We start from the raw sequence: 16,156 nt of genomic DNA on the forward strand, positions 1-16,156 counted from the left end.
TTCAGCCGCTAAGTCGTGTATTAAATTAAGAAGATATTTGTATTTTAAAACAAGGGACGTCTTCTACACTCAGCCAATGTACAGACTTAAGTTGCACTTTCACTGCTATTTCTAGTTGGGAAGAATGTTTTTGTAACCCTGCATTCAAATCTGCCTGGTGTTGTGTACCTTTAATCAGCAGTTTGTGTTCTGGTAGACCAGCAAGTTCTTCTCCGCCTTTTTTTTTGTTTGACTGGCTGCCAGTCAAACAAAAAAAAAGGTGGAGAACAACTTGCTGGTTTAGTGTTCTGGCAACCCAGCATGCCTTGCCAGTGTACTGTTCTGAAAGTTATTGTTTGTTTGCACATTTGGTCATTGTGGTTTTTTTTAGCCTCTATACAAATGTGGCAAAATATAAAGGTGTCTTAACTGTCACATTCTCACTCGACTTAACTTCTTTTTGAAAATGTTGCCAGCTGTGTTTTCAACCATTGCTGCACAAACAACGTTTTATCTTACGAGTAACCTTAACCTCATCTTTGGATGATGAAGTCTCCACCAGTTCGATAACAATACTACAGAGGTCTCGGAAATGCTTAATCACGCATATCTTGGATGCAATTATTTTTACCTGGGATGCATCAAATCACTTATACAAGAGTACTCCATATGCACACATTTGCCGGACGGCAATTCAACCATCTGCTGAGTGAGAAAATGTGTTGATCAAATGATCATTTTAGCTGTGCTGATATTTACATTGAGAAAATTCAGTGGCTTAAAGACCCACAGATGTACATGTTGTCATTGTAAGAGTACGTCTGAAGAACATGACCCAATAGCTTGGCGGCAAGTTCAAAGACTTGCCTAGTTTTAGAGTGGTGGGAAAATGTACTGATATTGACAATGACTGAAATCAGAGACAGAAAGACTCAGTGATATATGTTTGTGCAAGAGTACATCAAATGAACAACTTTACCTTTCATTATTGTGTTCATTTCCAAGTGTAGCCGGATAAGCAGTGCATGTGACCTTGAAATCAAGACATGTTGAGAGTTAGCAAAAATGTTGTTGGCAAATTTGCGAAGATTGTAATGAGATTCAACAGAGTGCTAGAAGTTGCTAGAACTGATATTTCACATGGAACCCTATGTGTGATGCTTAGCTTAGTGCATGGAGTAAGATGTTTCCTTGGACTGACATAATTCACTCTCACTTTAATGGACAAACAAGAGTTGTATGTCAGTGGTGTAAAGAAGTTAGAAAATTAAACTCAATGGCAACCACTTGTTCTACACATCTGGAAATTTAGCCACTTCACTTGTGCCCATAATGTGTTTGGTAAGGGACCAGAACTTTGCTGGTGGGATTCCTTTTTTTCCTTCAGAATAGGGGTCCTGGATTCCTAGATTTAAAGTCCTAGCGAGACCTCTAACTATTATCATCGGTTGGTCATAAATGCTGTCCAAAAGATAATTTCATTTGTTTTGGACCTATTATAATTTTTTTTGCCTTGGATGCCATTTTCAGTAGAATGCTGACAGTATATTGGAAGAATGCAAGGCATAAAATTGAGTGAGCGGAAATTGTTGCTTCATTGTGTAACAAAGGTGGACATAAAATAACAGTTTCTTGTGAGAATCACTTTAAAATTATGTGTTTATTTTCCACCTCTTTCTTGGGTATGGTGATTATATAGTTCTGACATCTTGTTGCTACAAATGATGTGACAGTTACAGGTCACATAAGGTCGGCTCCAGGCTCCATACTCAGTTTTAACCCTATGTGTTATGATAACATCAGTGTAAGAATCTGGTGTGCACGTGTTTGGGACAGTTGTAATCTAGCCATTAAAGTAGTTAGACCGAACCTTAATTTTGTTTTAATCAACAAAACAAAATATTGGGGTACATCATTTTATCTACTGGTGATGATTTTTAGACAGAAACATAACATTCGGGTGCATCAATTTACATACCTGCGACTATTTTTGTGCGTCAGATCGGAAAAGTCTGCGTATTTGATGCATGACACATGGGTAGATAAAACACTGTAGACTATAGTCAAAACTCAACTTGTACTGTAGGTGAGCCAGTTCCATCAAAGACATTTACATTAAAATTTAATGCAACTGGCCCTGGTACTTAAATTAATGATTGAACCCACAACCTCCCGCATCCGAGACGGACACTCTAATCACTAGGCCACCAGAGCAGTCTGAGGTAAATGTAATAAAAAGATTTTTCAGACACAAAAAAAGGACCAGCAGAAGTAACTAGTAATAAATATTATAGAAGCAAGTAATACACTTGTTTATATTTCAATATACACTTCCAAATTATGTTTCAGTTTATATATTCTACCAATATACAAATTTTCTACAAAATTTCAGTATCCTGAAACCAAACAGAACTTTAAAGTTTACAGTTCTCTGACCCATTTCCTTGGCACTGCATTGCAAAGGCAAACAGGTCCCACCACCACTTCTGCATTTCAAAAAAGAGCTATTACATGGATGAAGTAATAATAATAATAATTATATATATATATATATATATATCCTCCTTCTTCCCTGATGACCGCTCCAGTGGCCTATTGGTAGAGTGTCCACCTTGGATGCGGGAGATCGTGGGTTCAAACATACCAAAGACTTTTAAAAATGGTACTAATAGCTTCCTCGCTTGGTGCTCAGCATTAAGAGGTTAGTGTTAGGACTGATCGGCCTGGTGTCAGGATAATGTGACTGGGTGGGACATCATGCTACATGTCTGCGGCATGATGCCCCAGTGCTAAACATCACTATAAACTGTCACACTGCAGACATCATAGCGATATGACTGAAATATTGTTAAAGCTACATTAAAAGTCTAAATCACACACACACGGTTCCCTGATGTAATTTTGTAATATAAGTGTAGGAGTGTTTACTTGTAAATACTTACTTTGCCATAGAGAGATAGATGGATGGAGAATATACATGAGTGTACTTTGCCTTTATATGAATGAATAATTTTGTATATAGTTGTGGGTCTCAAGGGAGATTTAGTTGTACTATTATAATTAAACTACCCTCTATCAAGAAAGATATTATTGTTAATATTATTATTATTATTGTTATTATTTTTATTATTATTATTATTTTCAAAAACTGCAGGACCAGTTGCACTGACGCGATTGTAGCTACAAGCAAAAAGGGAAATAACTCTAACAAGCATTGAGGGGGCAAAGTGGTTTTGTCCAGTCTGGGATGTGAAAGATGTGTCCATTGATGAAGTGTCATTATGAAGTGCTGGAAGTCCCACGGGATGTTGGATCAGAGGAACTAAAGAAGGCATACAGGAAGCTGGCACTCAAGTGGCACCCTGGTTGGTAACTGTTTACCAAGCTCATTTCAAACACTTCAAAAGATTCATTGTTTTACATTAGCAAATGTTTCAAAATTAACAAGATGAATTTAATATTGAGATCATGCCTGAACTTTGTATTGTCAGACTTGTCCATTTCAATTTGCTATTTGTCTTTTAAAAAATTATAATGATTTTATAATGATATAATTTTCGTAAGTTCATAAATAGAAGATTTGATTATCTTTCTTAGCAGGACATTTGTCAAGCGGGTAAGAAGAAATGTGTAGACTTTATTTCATTTACTTTAATTATACAAATTGCAATAAATTTAACTTCACAGCTCGGGGCAGCCTGGTCTGGTTGAAATAATATCTCCAGCAACTGCTTAGCAGCCATATTCTGGTAATCTTTGAATTAGCCAAGGAAATGCAGCTTTTAGAAATCTGAAAGTGAATCAAATTGTTCAGCACACAATGATGCCCTTCATCCATACTGCTCAGTCTCCAAAACACGAAGATAAAAGACTTAATCTAAACAGCTGATACAATTAGCAATTATGGTAATAACATGTCACCAGAACATGACCTCTAAGCGGTTGCTGTCAGATCTTCATGTAGGACAGTGCAGATCCGATTTTAATCAGATTGGGGGCAGCCATGCCAGTTTTTACTTACAGCCCAGCAAGAATGATGTGAGGAAAATCATTGAGAAACTCAAATATTTGTTGTTATTTCTATGTTGATATTGGGCCACATGAAATTTTACTTGCACAACAGTGATATTTAGTTGTCTGGGCTAGTTTGGCATCCTCGGATGGCCATAAATCCCAGAGGAATCACCCAGTTTAGGTAGGGTGACCATTTAGCATTTTGCATGCTTGAGCCAAGGATACAACTTGGAAAAGCAAGTGTTTCTCTGTTCAGGCCACACAAAAAAGAAGTTGAAGTATTACTTTCAATTTTATATATTTTGAGGACTATTTGATATTGGAGCATGCAAGACTTAATGATTAGAAAATATGGCTGGTCTACTGCATTATGTACACATGTAAAAGCATTACATGATTGCAATTCAATTCAGATCTAGTTTGTTTTATAACAAAGCTTCCAGTGAATAGCCACACAACGTATTGATAGACTGCACTGGCATGAATGGCTAAACATGTACTGTCAAGTACATTTCAAGTGAACCCCCTTCCACCAATTAGTTCATTGTATACATAAGTTTTGTTAGATCTGTTTTAAATATTACCCTTTATTGGGCGTGCAAACTCGCCTGGCATTAAGTGCAAGTTATTTTGTATCCATGCCTGTACTGTGTTTAACTCCATGGATGCCATACATATAAGGTTGATGAAGCTGATGTTAACAAGTAAAATTTTCAGTTTTTTCACAAGATATGCTATCCAGTCATAACCAATAGAGATGCTGACTCACAAATCCAACCCTCCCAAGCTTGGAATGAGGTTCATTACATCTTTCAGCTTACTTGAGCAACAGAGGTGTTCAAGAGTTGTCTGCTTGCCAAGACATATGTAAGATTAGAGTGGTCTCTGCTAGTAAGACGGATTGGCACCAAACCCCAACAGTCACCAGTTGCTACTTCCACTCATGCATGGTCAGCACAATCTATTTGAGGACTTGTAAATACGTATCCTCATTGTGCCTTGTCTTAGCAATTTCTTTGAGTTTTCTGATTTCAGTGAAGTATTCTCCATGTATTTTCCTATCTGAATCATTGTCTTTATTGTGGATGAATAATTTGCAATTTAGTAGTCTGGCTTTATTATATTGTGAGCCATCCTAATTGCCTGGTCTATAGTATGTACAGTTTATCTAAGTACAGGTCTAATAGTATGTACAGTTTAACTAAGTACTGGTCCCTTTTGTAAAGTATATCGGCGTTTGTCAAGTACTAAATGTCTGTTTTTTCTTACAGTAAATTGATTCCTGCATTTTCTTTATCATCTATCTTAATTTTTAGTGTCCACTTCATATTAAGTTCATTGTAGCACTTGATTAATTTTATCAGTGCCATTGTCTTCCTTTCTGTATTTACACGTATCAAGACCAATTAGCAGTGTGTCAAGTAAATGATCATTAATTAATTATTCCATATAAGAAGGCAATTTGATGCTTCATTTTTCTCAGGCATTTATCTTAATTTATAGCATCCACTTCATCGTAAGTTGAATGTGATGTGAGACCAATCTAGACTGACTGGCGTTTCAACAAGCAGATGACAATTAAGTGCTTATGTTGCTAGAATAACCTGAAGGACATTTTGAGAGCCAAATTTGTGATGTAGTGGTTGTACTCCTAGTGTACACATAACAAATTGTCTTTTCAAGGCCATAATTTTTGGCTTTATCATTAGGAGGGAAAAAATCAATAGAATTGAAGCACATAAAAAAGGAAGACCAGGATGGGATCTGGTATTTGCAGTTTTTCTTCAGTCAGCTATGCCTTTATTTGAACTAAGTTGTTTCGGTTAGATATATAGAAAATAATATGCCATGATCAACACAGTGCACAAAACCTGTCTTAGCAAACACCTCTATATATAAAGGATACCAGCTTATAAGGACAGCATTTAGGAGTACTCAAACTTAATTGTCATTTTCAACTTTACGCCTACTCATAAATAGACAGATTTCCTTGTCATTACTAAATTGATACATATGTCCACTTACAGATAAGAATCCAGATAATATTGAGGAGTGTACAGCTCAGTTTCGTGTGATTCAGCAGGCATATGAAGTACTTGGTGACCCCCAGGAGAGGGCATTCTATGACAAACACAGGGAAGCTATTCTGAGAGGAGGTAAATGCTCCTGTTTATAAGTGACAAGATCCATCAACCAGTTCTCCAGTTATACAGAAATAGTGGGCACCTCTGCCATATACCTACCTTCTCATCTGTGCCCTTGGCCTCTTCTTTTGTCCATCCCTTAGGTTCTACACATTGATCAATAACACGTCACATAAAACTTTGACTGCTGGATAAATATCCTTAATATCATTGTGTTTTTCAACCATGGACATCAGTTACAATCCATTTAATCAGTTTCACAAGTTATATATGCAGGGTTTCCCACAAATGTTTGTACTATGGGCTCCTTTTGTTCGTCTTGAAAACAATCTAAAAATAAGTGATTTTTTGTTGTTGTATTTAGCTATAAATATACTCTTCAGCTAGTCCTTTGGGACAAATACCCTAAATTTTAAATGTTTCATTTTCACATCAAAAATTAGGTATGGATCAATTACCTAGTATCCAGTCATCAATAAAATAGCAGTTGAAAGATAACTGTCAGTTTTCCTTTCTTAATATTGCTTGTCAGATCATTGCAGTCATTCACCTGTAATTCACGCTACAGGACAGAAAAATTATATATTATTATTAAATGATGGTTTCTCTTATTATCTGGATAATAACTAACATACGTCTACTAAAACTAGATAATGATTAAATGCAGCATTTATCATGTACTTATAATCCATCAAGTGACAACATGACGGTACAATGCTGACAGCAAAGTTAAGGTGGCAAAACTGTTGAAGCTAATAAGATCATTTCATTTTTAGCACTACCTGTGCATTATGCATTATAGCTTTCCTTTTTCCCTTCAAAAATGTTGTATGTCCCCCTAATTTATATGTATAAAAGTTAAAAGAATATTGGACCTGTTGTTATTGTGATGAAGTTTGTCTTTCATCCCATAAAGAGAATCCCTGACTACCAGCAATGTGCAAAAATTTACTTTTTACTGCATTTTTATTAAAAAATGCTAAATATATGACATTGGGATATTGAAGGGGTCTTGAGGACTGAAAATTCTTCGAAACATCAGAAATAAAGATGATGTTTTTTTATTATGATGGTGTTGGTTGTAATTTGATGGTAATGGTGTATATGTGTATATGTAATAGTGTTTTTGGCACCTCAGCACAAAAGTGGCTATGTGGTAATGGTAAAGTTTGAAAAATAAAAATGAATCGCACAAAAAAACTATGAATTTAACCCTTCCTGATAAACGTACACATTAAGTACAGCAAGGAAAAAAAAACAACATAAGATGTGTGAATGCCATCATAATAGCAATGATAAGAAATACACTGAAATGGTGTATAATTCACTTTTGTCAACTTTATTTGCGAAAAAAATGTAAAGCAGTCTATATGAATGATTTAAATGCTTGATTCCTTTTCATTGAAAGGCAGTAAATTATCATTCATGAATTCTTGATATAGTGCCACTAGCACACATGAAAATACTGTTGTTTCAGATTATTTCCATGTGACCCTCATTTTGTACCTCTTGAGTATGGTACATTTCAGGTTGAGTGTATCAGTTTATCTCCATGTGACCCTCATTTTGTACTTCTAGAGTATTGTACATTTCAGATTGGGTGTATTGGTTATCTCCATGTGACCCTCATTTTGTACCTCTTGAGTATGGTACATTTCAGATTGGGTGTATTGGTTATCTCCATGTAACCCTCATTTTGTACCTCTTCAGTATGGTACATTTCAGATTGGGTGTATTGGTTATCTCCATGTGACCCTCATTTTGTACCTCTTGAGTATGGTACATTTCAGATTTTTGAGTGTATTGGTTATCTCCATGTGACCCTCATTATTAATTTAGTATTTTAATACTAAACATGTTAAAATAAACAGTAATTATTGCTATCTTCATATAATGTGCATTGTTATACTCTCCTTAGAGGGCCTCAAGGGAGAATAGTCCTTGACTGATGAGTCACCCTCTTTAAATAAAGCATTATTATTATTATTATTATTATTATTATTATTAAGTACCTAATGAATATAGTGCATTTCAGATTGAGTGTATTGGGTTATCTCCATGTGACCCTCATTAAGTACCTAATGAATGTAGTGCGTTTAAGATTGAGCATATCAGTTATCTCCATGTGACCCTCATTAAGTACCTAACAAATGTAGTGCATTTCAGATTGAGTGTATTGGGTTATCTCCATGTGACCCTCATTAAGTACCTAATGAATGTAGTGCATTTCAGATTGAGCATATCAGTTATCTCCATGTGACCCTTGTTATGTTCTTAGTGTAATACATTTAAGATTGAGCATATCAGTTATCTCCATGTGACCCTCATTAAGTACCTAATGGATATTGTGCATTTCAGATTGAGTGTATTGGGTTATCTCCATGTGACCCTCATTAAGTACCTAATGAATGTAGTGCATTTCAGATTGAGCATATCAGTTATCTCCATGTGACCCTTGTTATGTTCTTAGTGTAATACATTTAAGATTGAGCATATCAGTTATCTCCATGTGACCCTCATTAAGTACCTAATGAATGTAGTGCATTTAAGATACAGTGCAATTTTTAAAGTGCACAACTAAATTAACCATGTGACACATGCCTGTGAAAAAAAGATTCCGTCTGCACAAATGTTTTTTGGATGAATTTCATTACATTTAATTAAGTTAACTTTTTTTTTAGTCCTTATTCTATCAGCATTGAACATTAATGACTTTTGAGGAAATGTGGTTTATATAACAAGTTTGGACCATATATTTTAAGGCTGTTACAGTTTTTACTTCTATATGATTTTAACATCTTTACCTTCTAGTTAGAATTACTACTACTTATGTTACATATCCTATGGGCAAATTATGATGGGGGGTGGGGGTTAGAGGTAATGGCACTTCAATCCCACTATTGGCTATATCATGTAGAGGAAATGGAAGCTTAGTGCCTTTCCCAAGGACATGTTGAGGGGAGCTGACCTTTGTGTGTATCACACCTGCATCACATGGATGTCCAATGCTGTTCCAACTGAGCTACCATGTATTTATACAATGGAAAGGTAGTGTTTAATATTTCCATGGCAGAGACAGATGCTGCAGTCAGTCCAAATAATTTGGATATTAGGATCATCATGAATGTATCCTGGGTACTTCCACGTCATCAACTAACTGTATCTTAATTACATTTGTTGTGAATTATGTAATAACAACTGATGTAAAAGACTGCAAGACATATTAATATAATTTTCCTCACGTTTTGTAAATATGTTTATGTTTCTCATGTTCGGTAATATGTTAATTTTTCTCATGCTTTGTAATAGGTTTATTTTTCTCATGTAATAGGTTTAGGCCGTGGAGATAAATATGAAGATGACAGTGTGGATGTGTTCCAGTATTACACCTCCTCCTGCTACTCAGGGTATGAGGATGATGAAAATGTAAGTCACATTACATTTGTTTTCATGATTTTCCTAATTACTTGTAATTGTTGCTTTATGTTGTCAGTGAATTAGAAATTATAAAATGCTTTATAGCTTTATAGCTTACATTGCCAATAGGTCAAGATATTTTACGGTATGGCCCATCATGTGTCGGCCATCATCTATCCAAAATCCATTGTAACAAGGGCAATTCTTTACAAAACCTAAATAAGGCTTTCTCTGCTTGATGGGGAAAAAGGGGTGGGGGGATGATGCACACCAGCAAAGTTAGTGGACGAATGGATGGAGTGAAGCCTTCAAATAGTTCCCATGTATTTATTCTAACCCAGGTTCATTTCTAATAAAAGGGTATTCGGTGATATAATTTAGTTATTGGAGAGAGAGAGAGAGAGCAAGAGAGAGAAAGTAAGATGGAAAGTTCTAAAGTAGAACAAGAGAGAGAAGAAAGAGCTCATTTCATTCAAGTGAAATTATTACTTACTGAAATCAAGAAGCAAAGATGAAATTCCAATAAAAATAATAAGGTTTATTTAAAGTAAATAATTAGTTAAATAAGAAGTTACAAATGAAGGATATGTTTTAGGTGGATGGAGACTAAACTTAGGAAGGAAATTAAGAAAGTATAAAATAATCTGATAAATGGTGTAATTAATGGGGCCAAGCTTAATTTCTTACCATCTTGTACACCAAAACAAACCAGAGGATTGTATCGTCTCGATACTCTGTAACCACACAAATATGGTCTAACGCTAAACAGTGGTGACTGTACTATGCTTCAACAACCACAAACAGTGATTCCGCCGGAATCGACGCTGGACCGGTCAAAAAGCATATATAAAATGAAATGTATACATGCGCCTTGACTGGTCTATCTGACGTGCGCAGAGAGTGGACATGTGCCCTGACCAGTAGAAATGGTCCAGCATAAACAAAGCTCAAGTAAACACTTCATGTAGAAAAGAAAGGGGGGTAACTTTAAATGTCTGTGTAAATAAGTCCAAAATTAGCCACATCGTATATTAAAGAACTACTTAAAGTAAATTACACATTAAATTTCCATCCACCATCACACTTTCATCAAGTGTTGTTTTCAACTTCTCAAGGTACATCAGACTGTTTCCAGCCAAACTCAGCATACAGTATCCAGACACAAAATAATTTTTGAAGTTTTACCATTGATACCAGTCTGCCAACAAATGTGCTGAGTATTCCCAAAAACCTGGCACGAAGACCTTTCATGTTACTAAAATGATCCCAAGTCAACATCACATATGGCCTCCATCACTACAATAGAAAGACCAGTCCATCTTTGATCAACAATTGCTGCTTTCAACTTCTCAGAAACTACCTGAACAGTTTCAACCGTACTTGGCACAAAACATCCTGGGATAATGGCCTCTCAAATTTGTACATATGCTGCTTATTTTCTATCGGACATGGCTGCTGTTACTAAAAGTAGAAAAACCTTTAAACAGAATTTTATCAAACTTATATCCTGGCATAAAGACCATTGAATTTTATACCAATGATTACCATTTAAAAATTTTTTTTAAAAATAACTTCTCCAAAACTGCTGAATAAAATTTGACCAAACTTATTGAAAATATCCAGGCGTAAAAGTCCTTTCAGATGTGTACAAATGATGCCATTCAGCTATTACAAAGTATTGAAAAATATTTAAATGATTTCATCTCAAAAAGAGTTAAATAAAATATGATCGAAGTGGCAGAAAGCATCCAGGTATGAAAACCTGTCACATATGCTTTTAAGTTTGTATAATGATGCTATCAGAGTAGAACCACAGTAGCTCAGTTGGCAGGGCATCAGACTCATAATCCAAAGGTCACAGGTTTGATACCTGTCCAGGCGAATTCCAGTCATTTTGGTGTATCTTAGCTCCCACTTTATCAGCAAGATGTAGAAAATAATGTGTTAAAAGTACTGTTATGGCTAACAAAAACAAGCAAATGCTGCCATCAAATATGGCTGCTGTTAATAAAAATCGAAAACCTTTAATGACTTAATCTAAATAGCAACTTAACACTAATTAAATTTGACAGAAGGTGTCCTAGGATATGTGCCATTCAGATTTATTCCAGTGAGTCTGTTCCACCATTAAATATGGTTGCAGTTACTAAAAGTAGAAATCAATGTAAACATCTATACCTAAAACAAATTCTGAACAGACTTTGACCAACTTTGACACAATTTTTCACATCAAAGGGTTGTTTCAATATTGGAAAGATGATACTAGGGTGAAAATACAGAAGCTCAATAAACAATGAGACAGTTATTTTCATAACATATGCAATCAAAAGAATTGAATACAGAAATTATAGTACTGATTCAGATTTCTTGGCAACTGTTGTTGCATTATGCAATTTGCCAGAATGTTATCAGTCAGGTGAACCTCTCATGTCTACTTGGGCCTCTTGTTATTTACACAAAACCAGTGACACTTCGTTGAAGTTATGCTTCAAATTGTCTGGCATCTTTACCAAATCTATTTATTTGTCATTTTGTAATGGCATTAAGCCATGAACTGCTGATGGTGATTTGTTGTCTCTCAACTATAATGCTTTTAATGAATAATTTGGTTCTGGTTCACAAATGTTTTGATAAAATTAAATTTTCATTATAATTTTGAGCACTTGCTTGAGTAAGAAAAATGTACCCATTTGTATAAATAAAGAACGTGTATGAAAAACTAAGTACAAAAATATGCATTCTATAGATTGATGTTACGTCAGAAATGGGAAGGTACAACAAAAATTTCAGACAACTATTATTTTATATTCTGCTTCTCTACTGAAACTTGTATTTATTTTAGATACTTTTTTACATGTATGTATTTTAGGTATTTTTACCTCAATGTATTTTAGATATTTTTACCTCTTGTTGTCTAGACTGCTCTGGTGGTCTAGTGGTTAGAGCATTTGCCTCAGATGCAGGAGGTTGTGGGTTCGATCCCCAGCTGAGTTGCACCAAAGACTTACAAGACTTACATGTCTGTGGCATGATGCCCCAGTGCTAGAGATCACTATAAACTGTTACACTGCAGACATTGTAGTGATGTGACTGAAACATTGTTAAACCTACGTTAAAAATCCAAATCACACACACACACACCTCTTGTTGTCTTATTACCATCCATGCTAACCACAAAGTGGAGTCTCTTTTTCTCTTGAGATAACCTCCAAAACAGAGTCCCATTTCTAAGAGTTTAAGACTTTTTAGGCAAATATATCTCTGGTACTGGTAGCATTGCCTGGCAGTTTGGTTTTCTCCACCCATTGGTTTGCAGACTTTTAACAAACTGGGTATTTTATTTCAATTATTTAATTTCAGTATGTATTTTTTTGTGAAACCACAAAGCACAAACTTATACCACCAGAATGAGTCTTAATCATTAGGACATCAAACTGTGGCTTTTTAGAAAGTTTCATGCAGCTTTGTGACCAAGACTAATTCAGCATGTGTTTAATTATATGTCTCTATTGGAGTGAGTGTTCTCACAAGGATCAGTTACTATCATCTCACTCGTGCATGGAACAAAACAGCCATGAACCAGTAGCATAGTTTATATTGATCAAACACTCCATCATACTTGTGCTTACAGCAGGTGTAATACAGTGACAACATAGGAGTAAACGCTTAAAATTAAATTGTTTTGCATAAATTGAATGCATTGAAATTTCTTTATAGCATTTTTAGTTAATTTGTGTGTGTAAAATAGGGAAATATACTGCTTAACTAGAATTTGGACTCAAGCCTACAATAAAAGGTAGAAGGGCATAGAGATAAAGAATCTTACTTGAGTGTACTTTTGATATAAAATTTATGAAACTGTTTGGAGGTTATATTATACACCTTTCTTTGTAGCATGAGTTTATTGCAGCAAGTGGTATAATGGCCTTATTGCCAGGTGCCCTTTCCTCTGTCATCTGTCATCATTATTTGCTTTTCTCAACTTATAAATAAAAACATGGGACATATTTCAACCAGAACTTGGTACGTTGCATCCTGACATAGAAGGCTTTCAAATTTATTTCAACCAAAACTTGGTATGTTGCATCCTGACATAGAAGGCTTTCAAATTTATACAGCTGATATACTTTAAATTATGTCTTCTCAAAAACCAGCCCAAAATTTAAAAAAAAAAATCCTGGCATGAAGGGTTTTCAGTTAAACTATAAAATGCCATATTTGCCTTAAATGTGGCCACCATTACTAAAACTAGATAAACCATTAGTTGACTTATGATCATCAGGAATTTGTCATATTCTTTCTTGAAGCACAGTTTTTGTTTTGTTTAGCAGTTTAGTTGTAATAAATGTCTGTTACTAGTAAGCAAATTTACCAATATGCTAAATTTACTGAATTTACTAAAATGGTGACATGTTATGATTCACGTTATTGTTTTGTTTGAAAATTACAGGGCTTCTATGCAGTGTACAGAAAGGTGTTCCATTCGATAGCAGAACAGGATTATGCATTTATGGATGATCGCGACAGTGGAGATGAGTTGCCAGGCTTTGGAAACTCCACAGACTCCTATGAGGAGGTGATTAATTCATTACCATTAATTTATAGGTTTAATTACAGTCAATTAATTCATCGCCACAAATGTATTGGCTCAGTCACAATCAGTTAATTCATAGCCAGTAATTTGTATGCTCAGTTATAGTCAAACCTGTATTAAGCAGCCACCTCCAGCATTTGATGTTGACACCTGCTTAAATCAGCAACTTGCATAGCAGACAATAATACTAACTGTCATATTATCTTAGAACTACTAGTGTCTCACAAATTCAGTCTGACCAGGCTAAAACATTTTAGCTAATAAGCTAAGAAAATATCAGCCCACATCGGTGGCAGCCAGATGTGTTCTCCTCTTGATGCAGGGATTGGTGCCATACTTATGATACTAATTATGCTCTTCAGACAGAGAGGCCTTGTAATCCACATACATGTATTCTGGAAGTTTTGTACCTTATCACAAGTTGGAGAGGTGTTCTCTTTGAAGGGAAGTATACTTTGTCTCAGTTTTCTAACTTTTCTTGCTGCTTTCTTTTAACAACAAAGTTCTCTGTCTTTCTTCAGAATTATAATTTTTACCATCCTCTCACAATCAGGTGCCCTTGGTATGTACCTTTACCAGTCACATCCATTCAGATTGCTGTAGTTTTATTTTTGTGCTGGTATTGTGTTTGCAATAGAAAACTTAGTTCTATTGCTGTACATTTTTGACACGGATACATACAGGTAAGTTTTCTATACATAGTTGAGTCATAGTGACCACTTTGTAATTACCATTAGTGACACTTGGGTGGTTACAACTGTATTGGCCTTTCCTTGAAGTAATTTTTTATTAGAATTTATATTTTAGCATCCACATTGTAATTATTAATAGCGATGCTCTAATTATCGAATTGTATTGGCTGTCATATGCATCCTTTTACAGGTAAATTGTGATAGCATGTAGCTCTATAGATACATTCTCCGAGTTCATAAAGCAGCATGCATGCTGTGCTACACCTGTATGTATTGTCTTTTCTAGTTTGTCTTACAGATTTAGATAATGGGCAAGATGTAGTGTAATCATTGGAAATACCTGACTGATGACCACTTTACACATGTAGCATGCTCAGGTTGCCGATCTACAGTTACGTCAGATTTTCACCTTGTGGACAGAAAGTAAATGGGCTAGGGGCACTAATGGGAAAGGTGCAGAAGTACACCTCGATGGATGAAGACACATCAGTCTGCATGCTGGTATCAGAGTGGTAATGGAACTGCTTCTCAAAGGGTATCACACTTCACTCGGTTCATTGACCGTGAAGTAATCCAAGCTGTCATGGTCAGAGACTGCTGTGTCTCCTCCATCACCCCTGCATCATGATAAGCCTTTCTTTGCAGAACCAGTAGGCCATTTACTAAATGGGCTTGAAATCCAGTTTATCACATGCCATTGAGTGAGACTGAGATCAAATCAAATCACCCAAGTTACACTGTCTCACACTTAAGATGTACAGACAGGCAGTTTGGATCAACTATCCTGATCCACATCCCAATTGAATGACCTGATCCACATCCCAATTGAATGACATGATCCACATCCCAATTGAATGACATGATCCACATCCCAATTGAATGACCTGGTCCACATCTCAGTTGAATGACCTGATCCACATCCCAATTGAATGACATGATCTACATCCCAGTTGAATGACCTGATCCACATCCCGGTTGAATGACCTGATCCACATCCCAGTTGAATGACCTGATCCACATCCCAATTGAATGACCTGATCCACATCCCAATTGAATGACATGGGCAGTGTCATGCCAAATACAATGGCCCATTTCTGATATGACCATATTTCTCTGATTGCAACAGGTCACTGCCACAGTTGATCGTACATTATAAGCTAAACAATGGAAGGCCTTTATTGACTACCTTGGAGTGAGAGAGCAAAGCAGGCAAACTAGGATTTTATCTGGACTGCCATATATCTCAGATTGCAACATACCATCACCACAGTCAATCTTACTTTTTAAGCTAAAAGATGGATAGTCTTTGTCCAGTT

General features: G+C 35.7%; 1 protein-coding gene across 1 annotated transcript in view; it reads left to right on the forward strand.

Moving 5' to 3' along the window:
* LOC149787661 (dnaJ homolog subfamily C member 21-like) overlaps nucleotides 1-16,156 on the forward strand; it is a 79,287-nt gene that overhangs the window by 742 nt on the left and 62,389 nt on the right. Inside the window, exons 2-5 of the mRNA XM_089973864.1 lie at nucleotides 3,134-3,344; nucleotides 6,021-6,149; nucleotides 9,469-9,563; nucleotides 14,005-14,130. Coding sequence (XP_089829990.1) covers nucleotides 3,236-3,344; nucleotides 6,021-6,149; nucleotides 9,469-9,563; nucleotides 14,005-14,130 — 459 coding nt within the window. The 5' untranslated portion in view covers nucleotides 3,134-3,235. The remainder of the gene's footprint in view (nucleotides 1-3,133; nucleotides 3,345-6,020; nucleotides 6,150-9,468; nucleotides 9,564-14,004; nucleotides 14,131-16,156) is intronic.

Source organism: Sinohyriopsis cumingii, chromosome 11 (genome assembly GCF_028554795.1).
Source record: "Sinohyriopsis cumingii isolate HCF-2022 chromosome 11, ASM2855479v2, whole genome shotgun sequence".
NCBI classification, from domain to species: Eukaryota; Metazoa; Mollusca; class Bivalvia; order Unionida; family Unionidae; genus Sinohyriopsis; species Sinohyriopsis cumingii.